Source organism: Podarcis gaigeae (assembly GCF_964106915.1).
Source record: "Podarcis gaigeae genome assembly, chromosome: 11".
NCBI lineage: Eukaryota > Metazoa > Chordata > Lepidosauria > Squamata > Lacertidae > Podarcis > Podarcis gaigeae.
The window spans coordinates 1,176,179-1,195,380 of NC_139687.1; the positions used below are offsets into that span (position 1 = coordinate 1,176,179).

At 42.1% G+C, this 19,202-nt stretch overlaps 1 protein-coding gene across 2 annotated transcripts; it reads left to right on the forward strand.

Annotated features, from left to right (window-relative positions):
- Positions 1–263: 263 nt before the first annotated feature.
- On the forward strand, positions 264–18,985 carry CFAP95 (cilia and flagella associated protein 95). 2 transcript variants are annotated; one of them, XM_083702142.1, is made up of 6 exons: positions 264–424; positions 754–862; positions 5,590–5,711; positions 6,388–6,456; positions 13,888–13,945; positions 18,585–18,985. In XM_083702142.1, exons 1-6 carry the CDS (start codon positions 327–329, stop codon positions 18,780–18,782), a joined length of 654 nt encoding a protein of 217 aa, XP_083558268.1. In that variant the 5' UTR covers positions 264–326; the 3' UTR covers positions 18,783–18,985. The 2 variants fall into 2 exon arrangements, with proteins under 2 accessions (XP_083558268.1, XP_083558269.1); XM_083702143.1 differs by lacking the exon at positions 6,388–6,456.
- Positions 18,986–19,202: the final 217 nt, after the last annotated feature.

The window sequence follows — 19,202 nt, forward strand, 5'->3', positions numbered from 1 at the left end:
TGTGCAGAGTGGATTTCATTCGCCACAACCAGCCTGGGATGCGCGCGGGCTTCCCATGCAAAGGGTGTTTTTACCAAGTATTCCTACCACACCGAGGTGATTATATGTTTAGTGCAGCAGCTCCGCGTGGTTTGCTGGGGATCTGCTAAGGAAGGAAGGCTGCCGCCTGGCGGGGCCTTTTCGCCCTTCGCCGGCCGCGGAAGAAACGGGGAATAAAAAGTTCCGGTCTCGGGGCGGAGCGATCGCGCCGCCCCTGCGGTTGCCCGGGCGACCAGGCGCGGCGAGAGAGAGAGAGAGAGGAGCGCCGCGCTTGCGGGGCGGCCGCGATGGAGCTGGGCCCTCCGGACGTGATGGAGCGCCGGGGGGCGCTGACGCTGCGCTCGCCCTGCGCCGACTACGGGAGGCCCACCCTGGTGCACCGCTGGTGAGGGAAAGGCTCCCGGAGGCGCGCAGGGCGGGAAGTGCCTGGGCTCCGGTGAGCCTGGTGCTGCTGCTCAGGGCTGGGGGAAAGGCGTGCTCCAGTTACGGGGTTTTCCATTCCGGTTGGGCGTGCATGTTCTGGCGCAGCCTGTGCTTGAAATGGTTTCAATTTTTGGTAGTGCTTCAAGTAACACCCTAAAAACTCTGAAAGTGCCCCCCCCCCCGAAATGTGATGGATCCTGCACAGATGGCGCGCGCATCTGGGCAGGAGTCTGTTGTGTGTGCTTCTTTGGTAGCACCCATCTAGCTTATTACCGTTTTGGTTTTTTTAAGGTACTACAAGAGAGAAGCAGAACCTAAGGACTATGACATACATGAAATTCCTTTGGGCTCTAAAAACTTATGTCGCTCTACCTACTGGCGACTTGGAACCATGGATGAGGTAAGAAAGCGTCTTTCCTCTTTCATGCCTATAAACATGTCAGGAGTATAACTTTAATTAGCTGTCAAAATATTATTCCTTGTATTTGAATATGAAGAATAATTAGAAATATTTTTAAATAAATTTCAGTAGCAATATAGCTTATTTAAAATTGTCTTAGTTTCAAAAGCTGGTTGTTGTATGGAATGGGGAGGATTGTGTGACTGAAAAAAAGTCCAATCCTATGCGGGTGGCGCTGTGGTCTAAACAACTGAGCCTCTTGGGCTTGCCGATCAGAAAGTCAGCGGTTCGAATCCCTGCGACGGGGTGAGCTCCCTTTGCTCAGTCCCTGCTCCTGCCAACCTAGCAGTTCGAAAGCACATCAAAGTGCAAGTAGATCAATAGGTACCGCTCCGGCGGGAAGGTAAAGGGCATTTCCATGTGCTGCTCGTGTTCGCCAGAAGGTGCTTAGGAGAATTCCTTTCATGCATGATACATGATGTTGTATGTGTAAAAGAGCCATCAGAAACCAGCAGGCAGAACTTTCCAATAACTAGCCCATCTAAATACAATTACTTTTTTATATTGTTTTTTGTTTTTATTGAAGATTTTCTTGGGTAACAGAAGTACATACAGCATCTCTGCTTTAGGTTCTAAAGAGTCCTTTCTGCGGATGTTACACTAGTGGCCAAAATTGGGGAAACCTTTTTGAAAAAGTGTATTTCCGAGGTTTGATGGCTCATAACACCCCACCACTTAATGAATCCAAATGGTTTCCAGAGAGTGGTAGGGAATGTTTTATACTATGCTGATGGTGGCCCGCTGGAATGCGGAGTTAACTAGAGCTATTGACTGTCTGGCTCCAAAGCGCCCTCTCTAATTGCATGGAGCCCAGACAGCTCTGCTGAAGAATTGAAAGACTGTGCCTACGTGACAGAAGAAAATTATCTGGGTGTATATAAGATGACATGGTGCAATGTAATGTGAAGTTGAATGCAAGGACTGTTTGGTGCAGACTTTAGGAATATGGTCTAAATCCTAGAATTCCAAGGAAAAAGCCATTTTAAACTCTTAAACAAAGGTTTAAAAGATTAAACTGAGCTAAACCCCATGTTAATTGGACGGTGGAATAATGGGACAGTGTTATTTGGAGTGATGAGACCAAAATGTCCTTGCCTGGTAGTGATGGCATGAAATATATTAGGAGAATTGGAGATTTACATCCTACTTACATTACACCTACAGTGAAACACCCAGGTATGTGTTTTAATCTGGGGTTGTATGACAGCAAAAGGTTTGGGCAGAATTTGCATCATTAATGGGAATGTAAATGCCCCCAAATACATAGCCCAGACCTTAACCCAATTGAAAATCTATGGAGCCAGCAATACAAACCCAATTAATGAAGGCAATAATTCAATCTTGGTTTCACATTATTACAGCTGCAGTACGAAAAAACTTGGTTCACTCCATGCGAAGGCATTGTAAGACCATAATTAAAGCTAAGGGTTACCCAACTAAGTATTTACTGACATGGTGATAATTTTTGTATATTTTTTTAAATTAATTTTCAGTTAATAACATTCCAATTGGTAACAAATCAAACTGATTCTTGCCACATCATAATACAAACAGTAAAGCCAATTATACTTTCCAAATTAAAATTTTCAAGAGCACTTCCCATGTTCTGGCTGTTGGGAGAAGGTTTATTTCCCTTGTTCCTGCTTTTTTTATTTTTTCCAATTTCATAATTCCAATCTTATCCCATTGTCTTATATCACATTCACTGCTGTATGACTTTCAATTGCGTTTAGCAAATCCATATGTCTATTATCATGCAAGATGCATTTTATTTTGTGTTGTTATCCATCCATTGGTTTTCAGCACAGCCCCTCCTGGTGGCCCCCCCTTTTTATTCCACAGTCTTATCGTCAAGGGTTCTGGGCTCTCTTCCAGCTCTCCTTCTTTTAATAAGATTTATGGCACAGCAATCTTTCAGGTCTTTTAACGAGCTGATGTTCCAAATATGAGTGTTGCGTAGAAAGGCAGGGCCATAGGGTATATTGCACAATCAGTAATTGTTAGGTTCCTCTGAAATCCAAGCTTGCTCTCCCTGGGCCCTAGGGAAAGCTCGGGAGGATCAAAGATTCACCCTCACTTTGACATTAATCCATATATAACAATAATCCATGCAAGCAAATGCAGTTTTTTGTGTGAAAAATTCCCCAATTATAATCCATCGATTATCTTCAGCCTCTCCTGGAGGGGAGGCTGCGTCCTTTTCTCAACCCGAGCCACATGTATATCTGATCTTGTTTTTGCCAGTTCTAATTGGAGCTCTCCACAGAGGACCGTGCTATCAAGCATCAAATTCTCCAATTTTACCATTCCTCCTGCATTTCATTTAGATAGTTGATTCTTTCTTGGTGAGGTTTGCCAAATCATGAAGTAACAAATGTAGAAATATAGAAACAGAAACTACCGCTCACCTCACTTAAATCACAGCACAACAATGAAAGTCCTTTTCAGATCAAAGCCTTGGCACCCAGTGACTGATTTATTTAGCAGGTCTTTTTTATCGCTTTCATTCCAGAACACGCCTGTTTCTTAGTCTGAATTTTAATAGTTTTTTGAGGAACAGGGATCCTCCTGCTCATGGCGATGACTCTGGAGAGTTTCCAGTTCGTGCAGTGCTCAGTGTCCCTGCCCCTGCATTCTGTAGTGAGCGGCCGTTATTGGACGAGGTGATGGCCAGCACCCCTACCCTGGGGGGTGGGTCGGCAGGGATAATTATCCCCATATTATCCCTGAAAACTTGCACAATTGGGGTCCAGTGCCCTGGGAAAGCAGCCAAATGCCATGGCAGGAAACTGGTGAGAATTTTTGTATATCTAATTTTTTCTATGTGTTTCACATTTCTTCTTTATGACTTCTGTTGTAATAAATAATCCTTCATAAAAGTTATTGCATTGCATGCTTCATTAAATTATCTTTCCATTGATATATAACTTTATGGTATTACTCCCAAAAAGTGGTGTTATAAGCCATCAAACCTCAGAAATACAGTTTTTCCAACAGGTTTCTACAATGTTGACCATTGTGACCATTTGATGTGAGACACCAAAGTTATAGAGAGTATGAGGTTGAGGGAGAAAAGATGTACGGGGGTGGGGTAGTGAACTTTCATTATTTTACATCATGTACATGCAAGATTTTTGTGTCAGTGTCATGTGGGTAGGTTCTTTATCCATTCATTGATTAGTTTTCATTGGCGGTGGGAGATGGAGACCATTCACACATGAGTCAACTGTTTGGGCTCGTCCACACTTTCGCTTATGTCATGACTAGAAAGCATGCATCCAAGCAGTTTTCCAGTTGACCGGAGCTTTCTAGGCACGGGTCCGAGTGATTTCCCCCTTGCCTTACCTCCAGGGAAAACCAGAATTGCTATTTGTTCCAGTTGAGTGCTAAACAGTGGTTTTCCCCAGGGGAAAGCAGTGGGAGAAGGGGAGGTGTGGATAAGCCCTGAGTGTTGATTCAACAAATAATAATTATTATAAATGTAGTACAAACCAGGTGAAGTTGGAAGGGTGAATAAGATGCAGGAGCAGCCTGCTGGGAACATGAAAGCCAGCATAATTCTTAAAGCAGAGAGTTGCAGAGTTTAGCACACCTTGATTTTCATGGAATCAGATTAATCTGAATATACTCCTTGCTTAACTTTCTGAGGCCAGTTCAAATCAAATCCGAAAACTGACATTAGAGTATTATAGCAGTTGATACAAACCTATACACTGATTTAATTGTAAGTGAATTAAAATGGTACCTCCGGTTGCAGACGGGATCTGTTCTGGAGGTCCAGTTCGATCCGCAGGTTTCCACAACCTGAGGACCGCTTCTGCGCACGCACATGCGGTGAAACCCGTAAAATACTTCCAGGTTTGCCGCGCGTGCATCTCAAAGTTTACGTAACCAGAGGGTTACGTAAACGGAGGTACGACTGTATTAACGTATGTCTTGACCATATAGTTGGTGGTAGAGCCATCATGCAAGAATAGTATACCATTTATCAATTGATTCAACTAAATGGGTGTGTGGGTCGTGCCAGTTTTAAAGTATTGATATATAAAATAGCTGTTCCGCAATATTCTGTCACATTCTGATCCTCCAAACCTAAAAAAAGCAGAGGGCAGCCAATATGATATGCAGATTATTAGATTATTTCCTCTCTAATCAAAAGCTCCCTAAGGTGTGGAAATATTATTTATTTTCAACATGATTGGAATCAGTTTCTTAATTGCTGTGGTGGACTCATTCCTTACATACATCTCTTGGAAGCAAATTCAACTCACAGCATAATGGATCTAAGGCCAAGGAGGTGGAAGGGATTTCTGTAACTCCTTGCCCTCCAATGAAATCATTGACACAGGCCAAGGAAGGTTGGGGTTCGGCTCGCTTCTAGAAACCTATCCATGTCTTATGCTTGTCAGGCTAGATAGATCATGGTGAGTTTGATGGGGCTACACGGTAGGATCAGTAAGAGAGAGGAGTGAGACAGGCAGGGGGGAAGCAGGAGGAGGAGGAGGAGAAGTATAATGGCAGGATCAGGAACTTCTTCCAGAAAAATTCTTTACATCCATAAGAATAATTGGCATATAAAAGCACATATAATTTTTCATTACATTTAATAAGTTGACAGCTGGTGTGTTTCTAAAACCCATTCCTTTCTCTGTTACATTTCCATTTAGAAATGGGTAACCACATATGAAGATCATTTGTCTGAACCCTACAGAATTAAAGAATATAAAGACCTAGACATTCGGAAGTCTCTGTTGGATGAAGATAATTTTGAAATAGCTGTTATTGGCAGGTATTTCTGGAAGCTTTTGAATCCATACTCAGTATTCAAATAATACTGCATTATAGGATATAACACATTGTGAATTCCTGTTTTCGCCCCCTTTTTCTTCATATCTTACGCTATTTGTACGGCAAACATTTGAGTGCCATTAATATTGGATGCCAATAATTTCTACATTTGCTCCAAAGTATCTGTGATAGAGGTGGTAGTTCATCAAAAGCAGAATGAGAAACTGGCATCCTCCATTAAATTTGTTTAGTTCAGAATTAATGTTGTACTTTGCCTCTTTGTGCTGTTGAGATGGAAAGTTATGCTGTATACTAGAGACATTTGTCATGATGAGAATAGTTTTGCTCTTCAGCTACTGCTAAGCAGTAAAGTTTAAAAATAAATAAATGTTTGAACCCGTCTGTCACATTTCATCCAGTAGAGAGCAGTAGTGACCACTTGCAAAAATGCCGTGTGATAACCCTACAACTGTCTCAAAAGCAACAGCATTTTATTGTAGCATGAAAACATTGTGGCAATAATGTCTCTTAATAACTGAGTTTGATCCAATGACTACTGATCATTTATTTAATACCCACCCACTCATGGGAATTGAATTCTTCATAAAACACTTAATATCTGACTTGCTTAATGCTTTATTGTTTTGCTTGAAGTCTGAAAAACTCTCTTTTTGCAGGGAGACAGGGTTACCTGAAACAGGTCCTGGAGCTGTATTGCCCTGTCACTCTCCAGATCACTTTAAAATGTTAGTACTTGCAAAATTGTAATAACTAGATAATTTATGATCAGATTCTGTACTGCATTTTAAGGGTTGGAAAGATCTATAGTGTTCACAGAGAAGTAATTAACAACCACTGTTTTTGCATTGGATAACATGTGACATGTGTGCACTAGTTTCAGTTCCAACATAGTTAATTATTTTAGTGGTTGTATTTTGCATTAGAATATTAATTATATTTTTTATTTTCAAGCAAGGAAAAATACGAATGTTTCCTCTCCATGCTGCTTTGTTAAAACTCTTGTGATATCTTATTTTCCTCTTGAGTTTGCTTCCAATACTTGCATAGGATACCTTGAAACTGCTTAAGAAGACTGGAGTACCCATTTCTTCATTAAATGCATTGGCATAATTTTGTATTTTGAAACACAATGAGAAGTTTTCTGTTGCTTTTGACCATGACCCAGTGAAATATTTCCCTGGCAATTAAGGATTCAGTACCCGGGAATACATGTACAGTATAGGATCTCACTGTAAGTGATCTTAGTGTTATTACTGGAATAGTCCCAAATAAGTGGTTGCATGTTCTGTCATAGCACTTCCACTTTCTCTTCATTTGTGTATGCAAAAGAAAAGGTATCTGAGGAATAAACCTTGGCTGCACAGTCTGGGTTAGCAAGGAGAGAGCTTGTTCACACCATCTGCTAAGCCCAGCTTCAGTGCTTTGTGGGAGTAGAAAAGACAGGCGTGGAGCAAACTGGCTGTGAGCTCCTCCCTGGGAGCCTGCAGATTTGCAGGGTCCCAGGAATCCATAGTTTGGCTGACCATGGTGTGCAAATCAGGCTTTTAGCTCATGGGTTTATGTAAACATTTTGAGATATTTTTTGAGGAAAGTATAATTTTCTTCTAAAAGGTTTTCTGGCTAGTAACTGGTTTTGTCTGCTTTTGTTTTGAATAAAAAAAGCTGCAGTATTTACCTTACTAGAATTACAAGCAATTTAAACAGCAAATTAAATGACCCTAAACAGAAAGGCAGTGGAGTGGTAAATCAAATCCAGAAGGCCAATGCTACTTTAAAAAATAAATTGAATTAAATTTGAGAGCAAAGGAGGGCAAGATTATATCCAAGACTAGGGAGCAGATGCAGGAAACAACTTCTGGTGAAACGAAAGTATGTTAAGTTTTAATTTTATCAGCATCTGGTTCACCATATTTATTTCCTAAGAATATGGTGTTGATAAATGTTTATAATACAGATATTGACAGATTGCATAGATAGTAAAACATTAAAATTCTATATTTAGAAACTGCTGTGTTGGCTATAGAATATATCTTGCTTTTCACCATCTTCTGCAACTCTACTTCATATTTAAAAGTGCATTACTATAACAGAAGTCTGGTAGCACAGACTGCATAGGCTCAGTTAATTATACTGCACTCAGTGCATGCCTAGAAGCTAGCTTCCTTTCTCCCATGTAGGTAACTTTATGACTACATTTCTCCTTGGGGTGGGGGCCTAGGCATTCTGGGTTGTAACATCTGCTCAGACTAAACTCATTGAAATTTACGCTCTTGAATTAGCCATGTCTCTTAATTTGAGTGGGTCTACTCTGAGTTTGACTAACATTGACTACAGCCCTCTGTGTATGTCCAGAGGCTTCCTTCCTTTGCATCTGCCCTGGCTGTCACTCGTGCACATGGTAGGCAGACTCTCAGCATGATTATTCCAAAGCTGGCAGTTAAAGCAGAGGTGTTAAATTCATGGCTAGGCATAAGCCAAGATGTCCCAAGTAGGGTGGGTGCAGTCATTCACATGGGTTCCGTCCCGAGCCAGGCCGGGCAAGCATGCAGGCACTTCTGTGAGTAGGTTCAGCGGCATAGCATGGGTTGCCAGCACCCAGGGCATGGCATCCCCTAAGCTGTGGACCATGACACTCTGACTCCCTTCCCCCATCCAAAATTGAACCCCTTACCCCAAAAGTACATGCATTGTATTTTAAGAAAATATTGCTGTAATTAAAGTAAAATGTCCTTCTGCAAAGCCCCATGTCACTTGCTGCCCTTCATCTGCCCTGTTCCAGTAACTGCTCTTTGGGAAGGGTGGGGGTTGGCACAGCATTGCTCCACTGAACTCCTGAAGAATCAGTTTGGCCATAGATGTATTTGTAGACAATGTGGTAAATAGATAAGTAGGCTAACTGTGCTTCCAGACAGTTGCTATTTTCAGGTAGGATTCAAGCACATATAGTGGTACCTCAAGTGGTACTTAATTCATTCCGGAGGTCCGTACTTAACCTGAAACTGTTCTTAACCTGAAGCACCACTTTAGCTAATGGGGCCTCCCGCTGCTGCCGCGTCACCGGAGCACGATTTCTGTTCTCATCCTGAAGCAAAGTTCTTAACCTGAAGCACTATTTCTGGGTTAGTGGAGTCTGTAACCTGAAGCGTATGTAACCTGAGGTACCACTGTACTAGTAAATTTAGGTTGTGCCATTATAGTTGACTAGGATGTCTTGCACAACAAGCCCACTTCCCCCAAAGATCAGACTTTTTGCAACAAGGTACATGCAGAAAAATGCACTGGAAAGTGTGGGATAACACTACCTTTGATTTGTCACCTCCCTGAAGACAAATCGGAATGAAGGTTCCTTAAACAGCCAATGTCTTTTAATCTCCCTGCAAACAAATTAAGATGGATGCTCAATGAAGGCACCATATGACTAAATATGACTAAATATTAGTCTGTGTAAATTACAGGTCTTACTCACAGGTAGGTGGGGCTAGGAGTGCAGCAAGTGAGGACTAATCACTGAGGGCACCACTCCCCCCACAGACACATTGTGGGTCAAGTGGGAAAGACCCACCCAAATTGCCTCATCTGTGCTACCGTTGTCTCCTCCCATCTGTCAGTGTTGTCCCCACCTCTCTGCGGCTGTGCTGCCTCCGATGCAGTCAGGCTCCTCCATGGGCTCCACTCGCCTTCCAGGCTGCGTCCGTCTGGCAGGGCAGAGGCATGAAAACAGAAGAGAAGGCTGCATGATGTGTCTGCCTTCCATCCTTCTTATTTATACCCTGCTTTTTCTCAGCCTGCGCCTTTTCCTACTGGAAGGCTGAGGGGCAACTGGAGCCGAGCAGGGTGCAAGGAGGTTCCAGGAGGGTCAACAACGTCTCTTCCTCCTTCTTGGGGCTTGGGGGCTCTTTGCAACGGGAAAAGCACTGGGCACAGAGCTGACAGGGGGATGCAAGAATGCAACAGGCATGTATCCAAAGCACACATGTTCCTGTTGCATCCTAGAATCATAGAATCATAGAGTTGGAAGAGACCACAAGGGCCATCGAGTCCAACCCCCTGCCAAGCAGGAAACACCATCAGAGCACTCCTGACATATGGTTGTCAAGCCTCTGCTTAAAGACCTCCAAAGAAGGAGACTGCACCACACTCCTTGGCAGCAAATTCCACTGTCGAACAGCTCTTACTGTCAGGAAGTTCTTCCTAATGTTTAGGTGGAATCTTCTTTCTTGTAGTTTGGATCCATTGCTCCGTGTCTGCTTCTCTGGAGCAGCAGAAAACAATCTTTCTCCCTCCTCTATGTGACATCCTTTTATATATTTGAACATGGCTATCATATCACCCCTTAACCTCCTCTTCTCCAGGCTAAACATGCCCAGCTTCCTTAGCCGTTCCTCATAAGGCATCGTTTCCAGGCCTTTGACCATTTTGGTTGCCCTCCTCTGGACACGTTCCAGTTTGTCAGTGTCCTTCTTGAACTGTGGTGCCCAGAACTGGACACAGTACTCCAGGTGAGGTTTGACCAGAGCAGAATACAGTGGCACTATTACTTCCCTTGATCTAGATGCTATACTCCTATTGATGCAGCCCAGAATTGCATTGGCTTTTTTAACTGCCACGTCACACTGTTGGCTCATGTCAAGTTTGTGGTCAACCAAAAATCCTAGATCCTTTTCACAGGTACTGCTCTCAAGTCAGGTGTCACCCATCTTGTATTTGTGCCTCTCATTTTTTTTGCCCAAGTGCAATACTTTACATTTCTCCCTGTTAAAATTCATCTTGTTTGTTTTGGCCCAGTTCTCTAATCTGTCAAGGTCGTTTTGAAGTGTGATCCTGTCCTCTGGGGTGTTGGCCACGCCTCCCAGTTTGGTGTCATCTGCAAATTTGATCAGGATGCCCTTGAGTCCATCATCCAAGTCGTTGATAAAGATGTTGAATAAGACCGGGCCCAAGACAGAACTCTGTGGCACCCCACTAGTCACTCTTCTCCAGGATGAAGAGGAACCATTGATGAGCACGCTTTGGGTTCGGTCAGTCAGCCAGTTACAAATCCACTGAGTGGTAGCATAGTCAAGACTGCATTTTACCAGCTTCTTTACAAGAATATCATGGGGCACCTTGTCAAATGCCTTGCTGAAATCAAGGTAGGCTACATCCACTGTGTTCCCTTCATCTACCAGGCTTGTAATTCTGTCAAAAAACGAGATCAGGTTAGTCTGATATGACTTATTTTTCAGAAATCCATGCTGACTATTGGTAATCACAGCATTCCTTTCTAGGTGCTCACAGACTGTTTGCTTAATGATCTGCTCCAGAATCTTCCCTGGTATTGATGTCAGACTGACTGGGCGGTAATTATTTGGGTCCTCTCTTTTCCCCTTTTTGAAAATAGGGACAACATTTGCCCTCGTCCAGTCTGCCGGGACTTCGCCTGTTCTCCAGGAATTCTCAAAGATGACTGCCAGTGGTTCTGAGATCACATCTGCCAGTTCTTTTAATACTCTTGGATGCCACGTCGTTCAACTGGGAGGACAGATGAGATGACAATTTGTGCATTTAATTGCTTCAATTTCCTGCCCAGAGCCTCGTAATCTCTTTTGATCTTCTGGAGGCTATTGCTTGCAGTGTCATTGGTTCCCACATGAACCAAGAGGAAGGGGTATTTGTCAGTGGGTTTTATGATTCCTTGCAGTCGTTCAGTTACATCTTGGATCTTAGCCAGCAAGGAGACAGCACACTTCCCGAGACATCTTGTCAGGCCCACAGATCACTGCTTCTGTTCCCCTCAGTAGGGAATCCCCTATCACCACTACACGCCTCCTCTTAGGTCTGGTTGGGGTTCTTCCGTGAGCTGTCCGTTCCAAGGTCGCCTGCACATTCCCTGAGGACTGACTTTGCTGCTCGTCTTCATATACCTGATCGACTGTAATGAGGGAGAGATCCTCAAATGGAGTCTGCTCTTCGTCTTCCATGCTAGGGGAGAGGACCTCAAAGTGATTGTGTATTTCTAAACAATCAGAGCGAACGTTTCTCCATATATCTGGCTCCTGTGTTGGTGAACTAGCCTTCTTCTCAGGGGAGTCCCCTGTCTCCTCCTTGGTGGAGACGGTGTGCTCTGTTGTTTTCAAGAAGAGCTCCAGCTCTCTAATTCTTTGGAGCATAGCTACACGTTCCTCCAGTTGCTGGACTTTGTCTTTTAAGAGGGCAATCAACATGCAATTGCTGCAGGTAAAGCTGCCTGCAACCTTTGGCAAGATGGCAAACATTGCGCAGGAACCGCAGGTGACTGCAGCTGTTCCCTCACCCTCCATCTTGAGAACGTGTCGTTGGGGGTGACTACAGCAGCCCTCCATCATAAAAAGCGTGAAGACAGGACAAATAAATCCCCCCCCAAAAAAACCTAGGTCTCCCCCAACAAACGTTTGAGACTAGCTCCCCTAAATCTAAAAGATGGATCAAACCCTGCAAGCTCTGATAAGCTCCCCCCACAGCTAATCACCTGCCTCAACAGAAACCCTGCCCCGTCTGACCTTTGCACAGGGAGAGCAGCTAATCAGCCACAACTGCTCTGCCAGCCCTGCGCCGCTTTGCGAGGCTGGGATGTGGGATCGCAGTGTGGTTGAATATTTTAGTGGGTAAGCTAGCTAGACCCCATAAACTTGATATTTATCCCCCTGCAACTCTCCTGAAAGCTAGATATTATAATGCTTATTAGAGCTGGATCATTTGCCTTTCATGGCAACTCTGAACATATTTTAAAAAGTTAGTCACTAGCTCAGAGTACAAACTTTACAGAGATCATCTTTAAAAGAGGTTACAAGATGATTTTGTTACAGGATGATCAGAACATGCTTTGTTTTATTTATTGGCTTGGTATGTAATAAATCATGAATTCATGATTGCTGCTGCTTTCATCATAGGGCTGAACTAGGTGAGAAGACTGAAGCCACATTGATTGTTCTTGTATCTGCCTTGTTCATATATCAAGTATAGGGTTGGGTAGGGTCTGATTTCTACATCAAAAGGTTCATATGAGCAAGGAAAGCTAAATATACCCGTGCCTTCTTGTGCTTGGGCACTTTTCTTCACCTGGGTTCCAGTCCTGGAAGTGAATGAGATAAGATTTAAGTGAGGGGCAGAAGGTGGCAGCCCTCTTTAGGGAAGCTTTTAATGTTTAACAGACTACTGTATTTTAATACTTTGTTGGAAGCCTCCCAGAGTGGCTGGGGAAACCCAGCCAGATGGGCAGGGTATAAATAAATATTTATTTATTTAATTTATTTATTTATTTATTTATTTATTACATATTCTCTTGTAACTTGTTAAAATTGTAAACAGAGTCTTTGGGTCAGGGCTGGAAATTCCAGTGTCCACCTCCATCAATCCTTGTACTGCCATGGCTGTCCAAATGCCAACTTGGCACAATCCATTCCTACCCTCCTAAGAGCCATATTCTGAAATTGATTGGCAGCAGTTGTGGGTTTGTTCAATTTTCCTCTAAATCGCTTCAAGAACTTTCGAGCTGTATACATGTATAAAATAAGTACAAACAACTGGACTGTTCACATGAATGTAGTGCTCTACCTGTGCCATCCTCTCATCCATATAGGGATGCCAAGGGCCATGAGAACTGTCCCTGCAAAAAAGCAGTGCTTTAGAAAACTCATATCTGGAACTGTTCTGCTGTGGGCTGTGTTGGTGAACTGGGCCATCAGCTTTGGGATTCTCCAGTTAAAAACAGGCTGCGAATAGATCAACTTCTGTCAGAAAAATTCAATCGAGTGCAACATGTTATATGACAAATCACAGGAATACTATTTTCATTAGCATGACACTTTTTGGCAGTTCACTGGAAGTATTATTCTTCCTGTGCCTCAGGCATAGCTGCTAAATTTTCCTAGTACTGAAAAACAGTTGTGGGGGTTCTGGAAATTAGCAGTCCTCATTTGGTCCAAATCCAAAGGAGAATAAATTCTGTAAAGTATAACTTGACTCTAACAGCTATGGGAACACACACTGAAAATACCTTTTCCCACTACTTTGGTCTTGCTTACTAAAAGATCAACGTTAACTATATCTTTTAAATTGTTTTTCTAAGAGCTCTTAGAGCTCTTAAGTTAAAAACATTACACAAAAGCTAGGTATAATATATATTCTCTGTGTTACAGGTTTCTAGATACAACATACCAAACAGATTATGTTCCACCATATGACTATGAACCATATGTAAGTATAAGAGCAGAATGGTTGTTTTCTACCATGCTTTACATCAAGGCCTTCATGTGTAGAACAGTAGCCATTCAGAGGTTGTTTCAAACAGGCTCTACCAGGTAAATGAAATATGTAGATTCACCCCAAGATAGTCAATTTTACATATATTACATAGCAATGAAATTGGATAGCAGCCCAGTTTGCACATAACATTAAGCCATACCATGGGTATGTGTGAATGAGAAAGCATGTGGGAACTCACAGCAACAGTTTGAGGCCCTTGCTCCTCCCTGATCATGCTGCTGCCACACTACCTAGTGCTGAGTAATTGTTGGCCTTAACCTAATGTCCAGACTCAGGCCGGTGGCAGAAGTGGGGGGACAGGGGAGGCACCCATAGCCCAAAGTGGTTTCTTCACTCCACCTTATGGGCCAACCCCACTGTACACACCCTGTGCTGTCCCCAAATCTGCTCTAGAGGGTTAGGGACAAAGTTGGGTGGAGGAAGAAGATTCTGTCATGCAAGGAAAAATCCTTGCGTTGATAGAATGTTAACCTTGGCGCTACCTTGAACACAACGCATAACCTTTAACTGGATTCCAAACCTGTTGTATTATTTGTTGGCCTCTAGTAGCAGTGAGAAAAGTTAACTTTACCACTTAAATTGCATTGATTAATTGTGTGTGTATGGAATACAGAGTTAAGCCAGTAAATGAGAAAGGAAAGTGTGTGGATGAATCATGGCTTGCTCTGGATCCCTTCTTTTACGCGCCAAGGATTTTAGCAGAATGGGAATCATGGCCAGATATTTTTGTAACCATGGCAACTCATAAAGGAAAGTGTTTGTCAGTACACATTTCAACTGTGATCATGATGAACACTCTCTGTCTCTCTCCCTCTCCCCGCCCTTCTGTCTCTCTCATATGCACTTGTCACGGTGTCCCGTCAGACACCACCAGAAGCGGTTGAGTCATTCTGGCCACATGACCCAGAAAGCTGTTTGTGGACAAACACCAACTTCCTCAGCCTGAAAAGCGAGATGAGTGCCGCAACCCCATAGTTGCCTTTTACTGGACTTAACCGTCCAGGGGTCTTTTTGTTGTTGTTTAGTCGTTAGTTGTGTCTAACTCTTCGTGACCCCATGGACCAGAGCACGCCAGGCATTCCTGTCTTCAGGGGTCCTTTAGCTTTTACCTTTTTTACCATATGCACATCCTTTGGACATTTTGATCTCATTAAGCATACCAGCGCAAGGTTCTGCTTCAAGTTAATGTGCAAAATGCATTTGCTATCATTAGCATCCTTGGCTCCTCAAGCTCCTTCTAAGCCTGCCTAGGCACCCTCTATGTCTCCTCATACTCTGCTACTATCACATGGTTTCTTGACTATTTAATTTAAAATGTTCCTTACTTATGCGTCATACAAAGATTCCAGGGGAGTGTACTTAAGCACAAATAAAAACTAATTAACATAATTTTAAAAATGCAGCAAAATATAACAAGACAAAATCAAATAGAAACCCCCAACAAACCATCTACAATTTTAAAAGGCTAAAATACCTGGGCAAGTAGGAATGGCCCCACTAGTCAACAAAACCAGGTGTGTCTCCTTGGCAAACACATTAAAATGTTGACACATCAGTACAAAAAGACATCTGCTTTATGTAACATAATCCACTAAAGAGGGTACCTGGAACAATACTGGAACAAATCTTAAGACGTAGGCATCCTCATGGCAAGATGCCATCATTCAGGTATTTGGACTCCAAGCCATTTAGGACTTTAAAGTAAGGACCAGCACCTTAAATTAGGGTTAGAAGCAAATAAGCAGTAGATATTTCAAAATAAGTGAAATATGAACAACCTCAGCTATACCTGCCAACACTCTTGCAGCCAGATTTTTCATGAATGGAAGCTTCTGGGGATGTCTTTAAGGGCATCCCCCTGTATAATACATTAGTGATCAAACAGAGAGGTTCCCAGAACACAGATCACCAAAGCAGGACTCCTTATTCAGGAACAGTTGCTGTTGCAAACCAGCCAAAGTTGGTAAAATACACCCTGGGCCACTGAGGATCCAATGCTGGGATCAGGGAATATCTTCAAACTGTGTCTCTACCCTTTCAGGAAGAATGAAATCTCACCCAGATCAGGACAAACACCAATTTTCTGAACCTGAAAACTACCCTCTCAGTGCCTCCATCTTGTTGAAATTCATGCTGCCAGTTACTGAGTCCAGACACCAATTCGGCTTTTGCATGCCTCACCTGATCACCTGACTCAGATGAGAAAGAGTTGAGTCTCATTGGCCTACTGATGGCCCCTCGCTACAGATGTTGAATGACTTCACCTGTGGAGCTTTGCAGGAACTCAGTGAATTCCCTGCCGTCTTTGCTCTTAAGGCCTGGGTGGTGGAAGAGGAAGCATCGGGGATCAAGGCAGGGCATGGGCTGTGGTCCTTGTGCTGCGCAGCTCAGACAAGGCATTCATGAGCTGAGGCACTACAGTCTGCTTTGGGACTTTTGTAGGTTCTTCCAGGTTCTCAGTTGTACTGGGGGGCCTCTACAATTTCCTTTCATCAGATTAGGTTCCCCATTGTCAGGCCACATCTTGACAAAACCTCACTAAGAAATAGTCTGTTCAAGACATAGGGCTGACAGAGAAGTCCCTGATTTCCAGACTGTCCACTTTCTGTGGCGTCAAATATACAAGATCCAAAGTGTATCCTGCAGAACGTCATGCCGACAATGTATTAAGAAACCATAGTGGTCATGGTGGGCATTAAGTCCCACCGTGGTCCCTCCGAGATGGACACAATGTGAATATTGAAACCCTCCAGAACAAGCATCCTGGATTATTTCCCCTTCCCTTCTGGTCCTTCCCCTTTGTTCCTCTTCCTTCAGCTACTCTGTCTCCTGAGTCTCCTGACAATTAGATCCCTTGCTTCCTTAGTCCTAATGTATCCTGCAGGGAATAACAATTTTTCAAAGTAGTTTTTGCAGTTACATCAAAAATTACTGACTTGGTTATACTACTAGAAATACATTGACAGATAATTATGAAATTGTGAGGTTTAATAAGTTAACTGTCTATATTTGGACAACTTTTCTGCTGTACTTTATTGGAAGGAGAATAATAATCATTTCCTTAATAACAATTCAAACAATTTATTTAACTAAAACAATAACATTATAGCATATGTATCCATGTTTGTTAACTGATGTGGTTAAACAATTAAAAAAACAACAACCCACAACCTTAGACTGAGTTTTAGCACACATGAAAAACTTAAATCCTTATTTCCTGATGAATAGCCTTTGGACTATAATGTAACTTAGATAGAAAACTATCTTTAGAAAGATTTTCCCTCCAAAAGCATTTCATTTTTAAAATCCAATTTAAATAAAAAAACGGATTATTTTTTTTAAATATGTTTTTTAAACATTTTTTTTGAAAATCATTGATTTTTATCCACCCTGATGCTACCACATCACATAAACTGAGCTATAATGGTAGGAGGGAAATAGCAGAGCTGTTATGTTTCTATTAGCTAGTTATTTTTTTAAAAAAGGCTTTTTTTCTTTTAAAACAACAAACATAACCAATGGTTTTTATTGTTGTTTTTAAAACTACCCATCAAACAAGAAATGGGTTGGTATTTACATTTCTTTTCTATAGACTTGGTGGGTTTTTGCTTGAATTCTGGTTTTACATTTATTTATTGAAGCTTCCTTCAAGCTCTAGGCAATGACAACAATGTTAAATACTATTAATTTCAGAAAGCCCTCCTCTAATTTTATGGTCCAACAAACATCAGCATCACTTGCAGGGAATAAGGGGAATAAATGCCCACCCCCCCCAACAAACAGCTCATCTCCATCTACTCTCCTTTTTCTAGATCCATGTAGTACACATAAAGGAAAGATAGCTTTCACGTACAAATTATCTAACTGAATAATAAACTGAACATTTAAAATAAGACTGCAATCCTAAGCATGCTTACTTGAAAATTAGCATAATCAAAATCAAGAGGATTTACTTTAAATAAAATATGTTTAGGATGAGAAGGATAAAGTGAAATATTTTTCTCTCTGAAATTTACCATGGGATATAGCTTACCCCCAATCCCAGAAATTCACTCTTCTCCTTCTTTGCTCTTGGTTTTTTAAAAATTATTTTCTGTTGCTGTCACCGGGAATAAAGCTTTAAAAACTGTTTGCTTTGTTGCCCTAGCACAGGCTTCTTCAACCTTCAGTCTATTTTATCTGCTGTGAAAATGGTAGCTATTCTAACCAGGGTAGCTGTTTAACCAGGGGAGCTAATGGCACAAGGTTTTCTATGGGGGCAACAAGGGCTGTGGCTTAGGAGTGGAGCATCTGCTTCCCATGTAGAAGTTCCAGGTTCAATCCCTGACATCTCCCGGTAGGGCTGGTCATGTCGCCAGTTGAAACTCTGAAAAGCACCCACCAGTTAACATAGGCAATACTGAGCCAGATGGACCAATGGTCGGATTCAGTATAAAGCAGCTTCTTGGGTTTTCTAGGTTGTGGCAGAGTTTTGCTTGATGTGCAAACACAACCATTGCCTCTCTTATCAAAAATGGTTTACAAATTTGCCTTCTGATTAATAACATGCCCTTGAATGTATTTTCTTTAGATTGAGCTTCAGCCAGATGGCTACTCTGTAGTTCACAGAAAATGTCATTCACAGTTTACTGACACGGCTGATTACAGAAGACATGGGATCAACACCTGGCAAGATGAGAGTGGGTTGTATGGTAATGCAAATCTAAGGCAAAAAGTATTTCCTGTAACTAGCCCTATACGGACAAATGTGAATGAAGATAATTCTTAAGCACTAGCAACTCTACAAAAGTAAAGTCTATCTTTGTATCTGATTATTGTAGAATCATACTGCAAAATAAATAACATTGCAACTTTTAGAATAGTTGGTTATAGAATAAATCCATATACGGTACTTATATAATGGATGTACCAAATTGGGATCCTGTTGTTAACCTGTTCAAAAAAACAAAATAAAAACCCAGATTACTGAAATTCTCTGTGATGGATTAAGCCAACAGATGTCAAGTTAGAGGAATTCTGTAAATTATTGTGCTTTGTTTAGGAAGGAACTGCATGTTACATTAGTTTGGGCTGCTGTCAAAAATAGCAAGTACATTTTAAATTCTCTTATAGCTTTCTGCTTATCCTTCCCACATCCTGCAACATGGTCTGCCATTGACAAGGGGGTCACTTAAAGAGTTTGGATTTA

Bases quoted from the DNA above. Each gene is read 5' to 3' on its own strand.
- CFAP95 (XM_083702142.1), top strand. From the start codon at position 327: ATGGAGCTGGGCCCTCCGGACGTGATGGAGCGCCGGGGGGCGCTGACG. The intron at 863-5,589 runs GTAAGAAAGCGT...ATTTCCATTTAG, and splicing joins GACTTGGAACCATGGATGAG to AAATGGGTAACCACATATGA. The intron at 5,712-6,387 runs GTATTTCTGGAA...CTCTTTTTGCAG, and splicing joins GAAATAGCTGTTATTGGCAG to GGAGACAGGGTTACCTGAAA.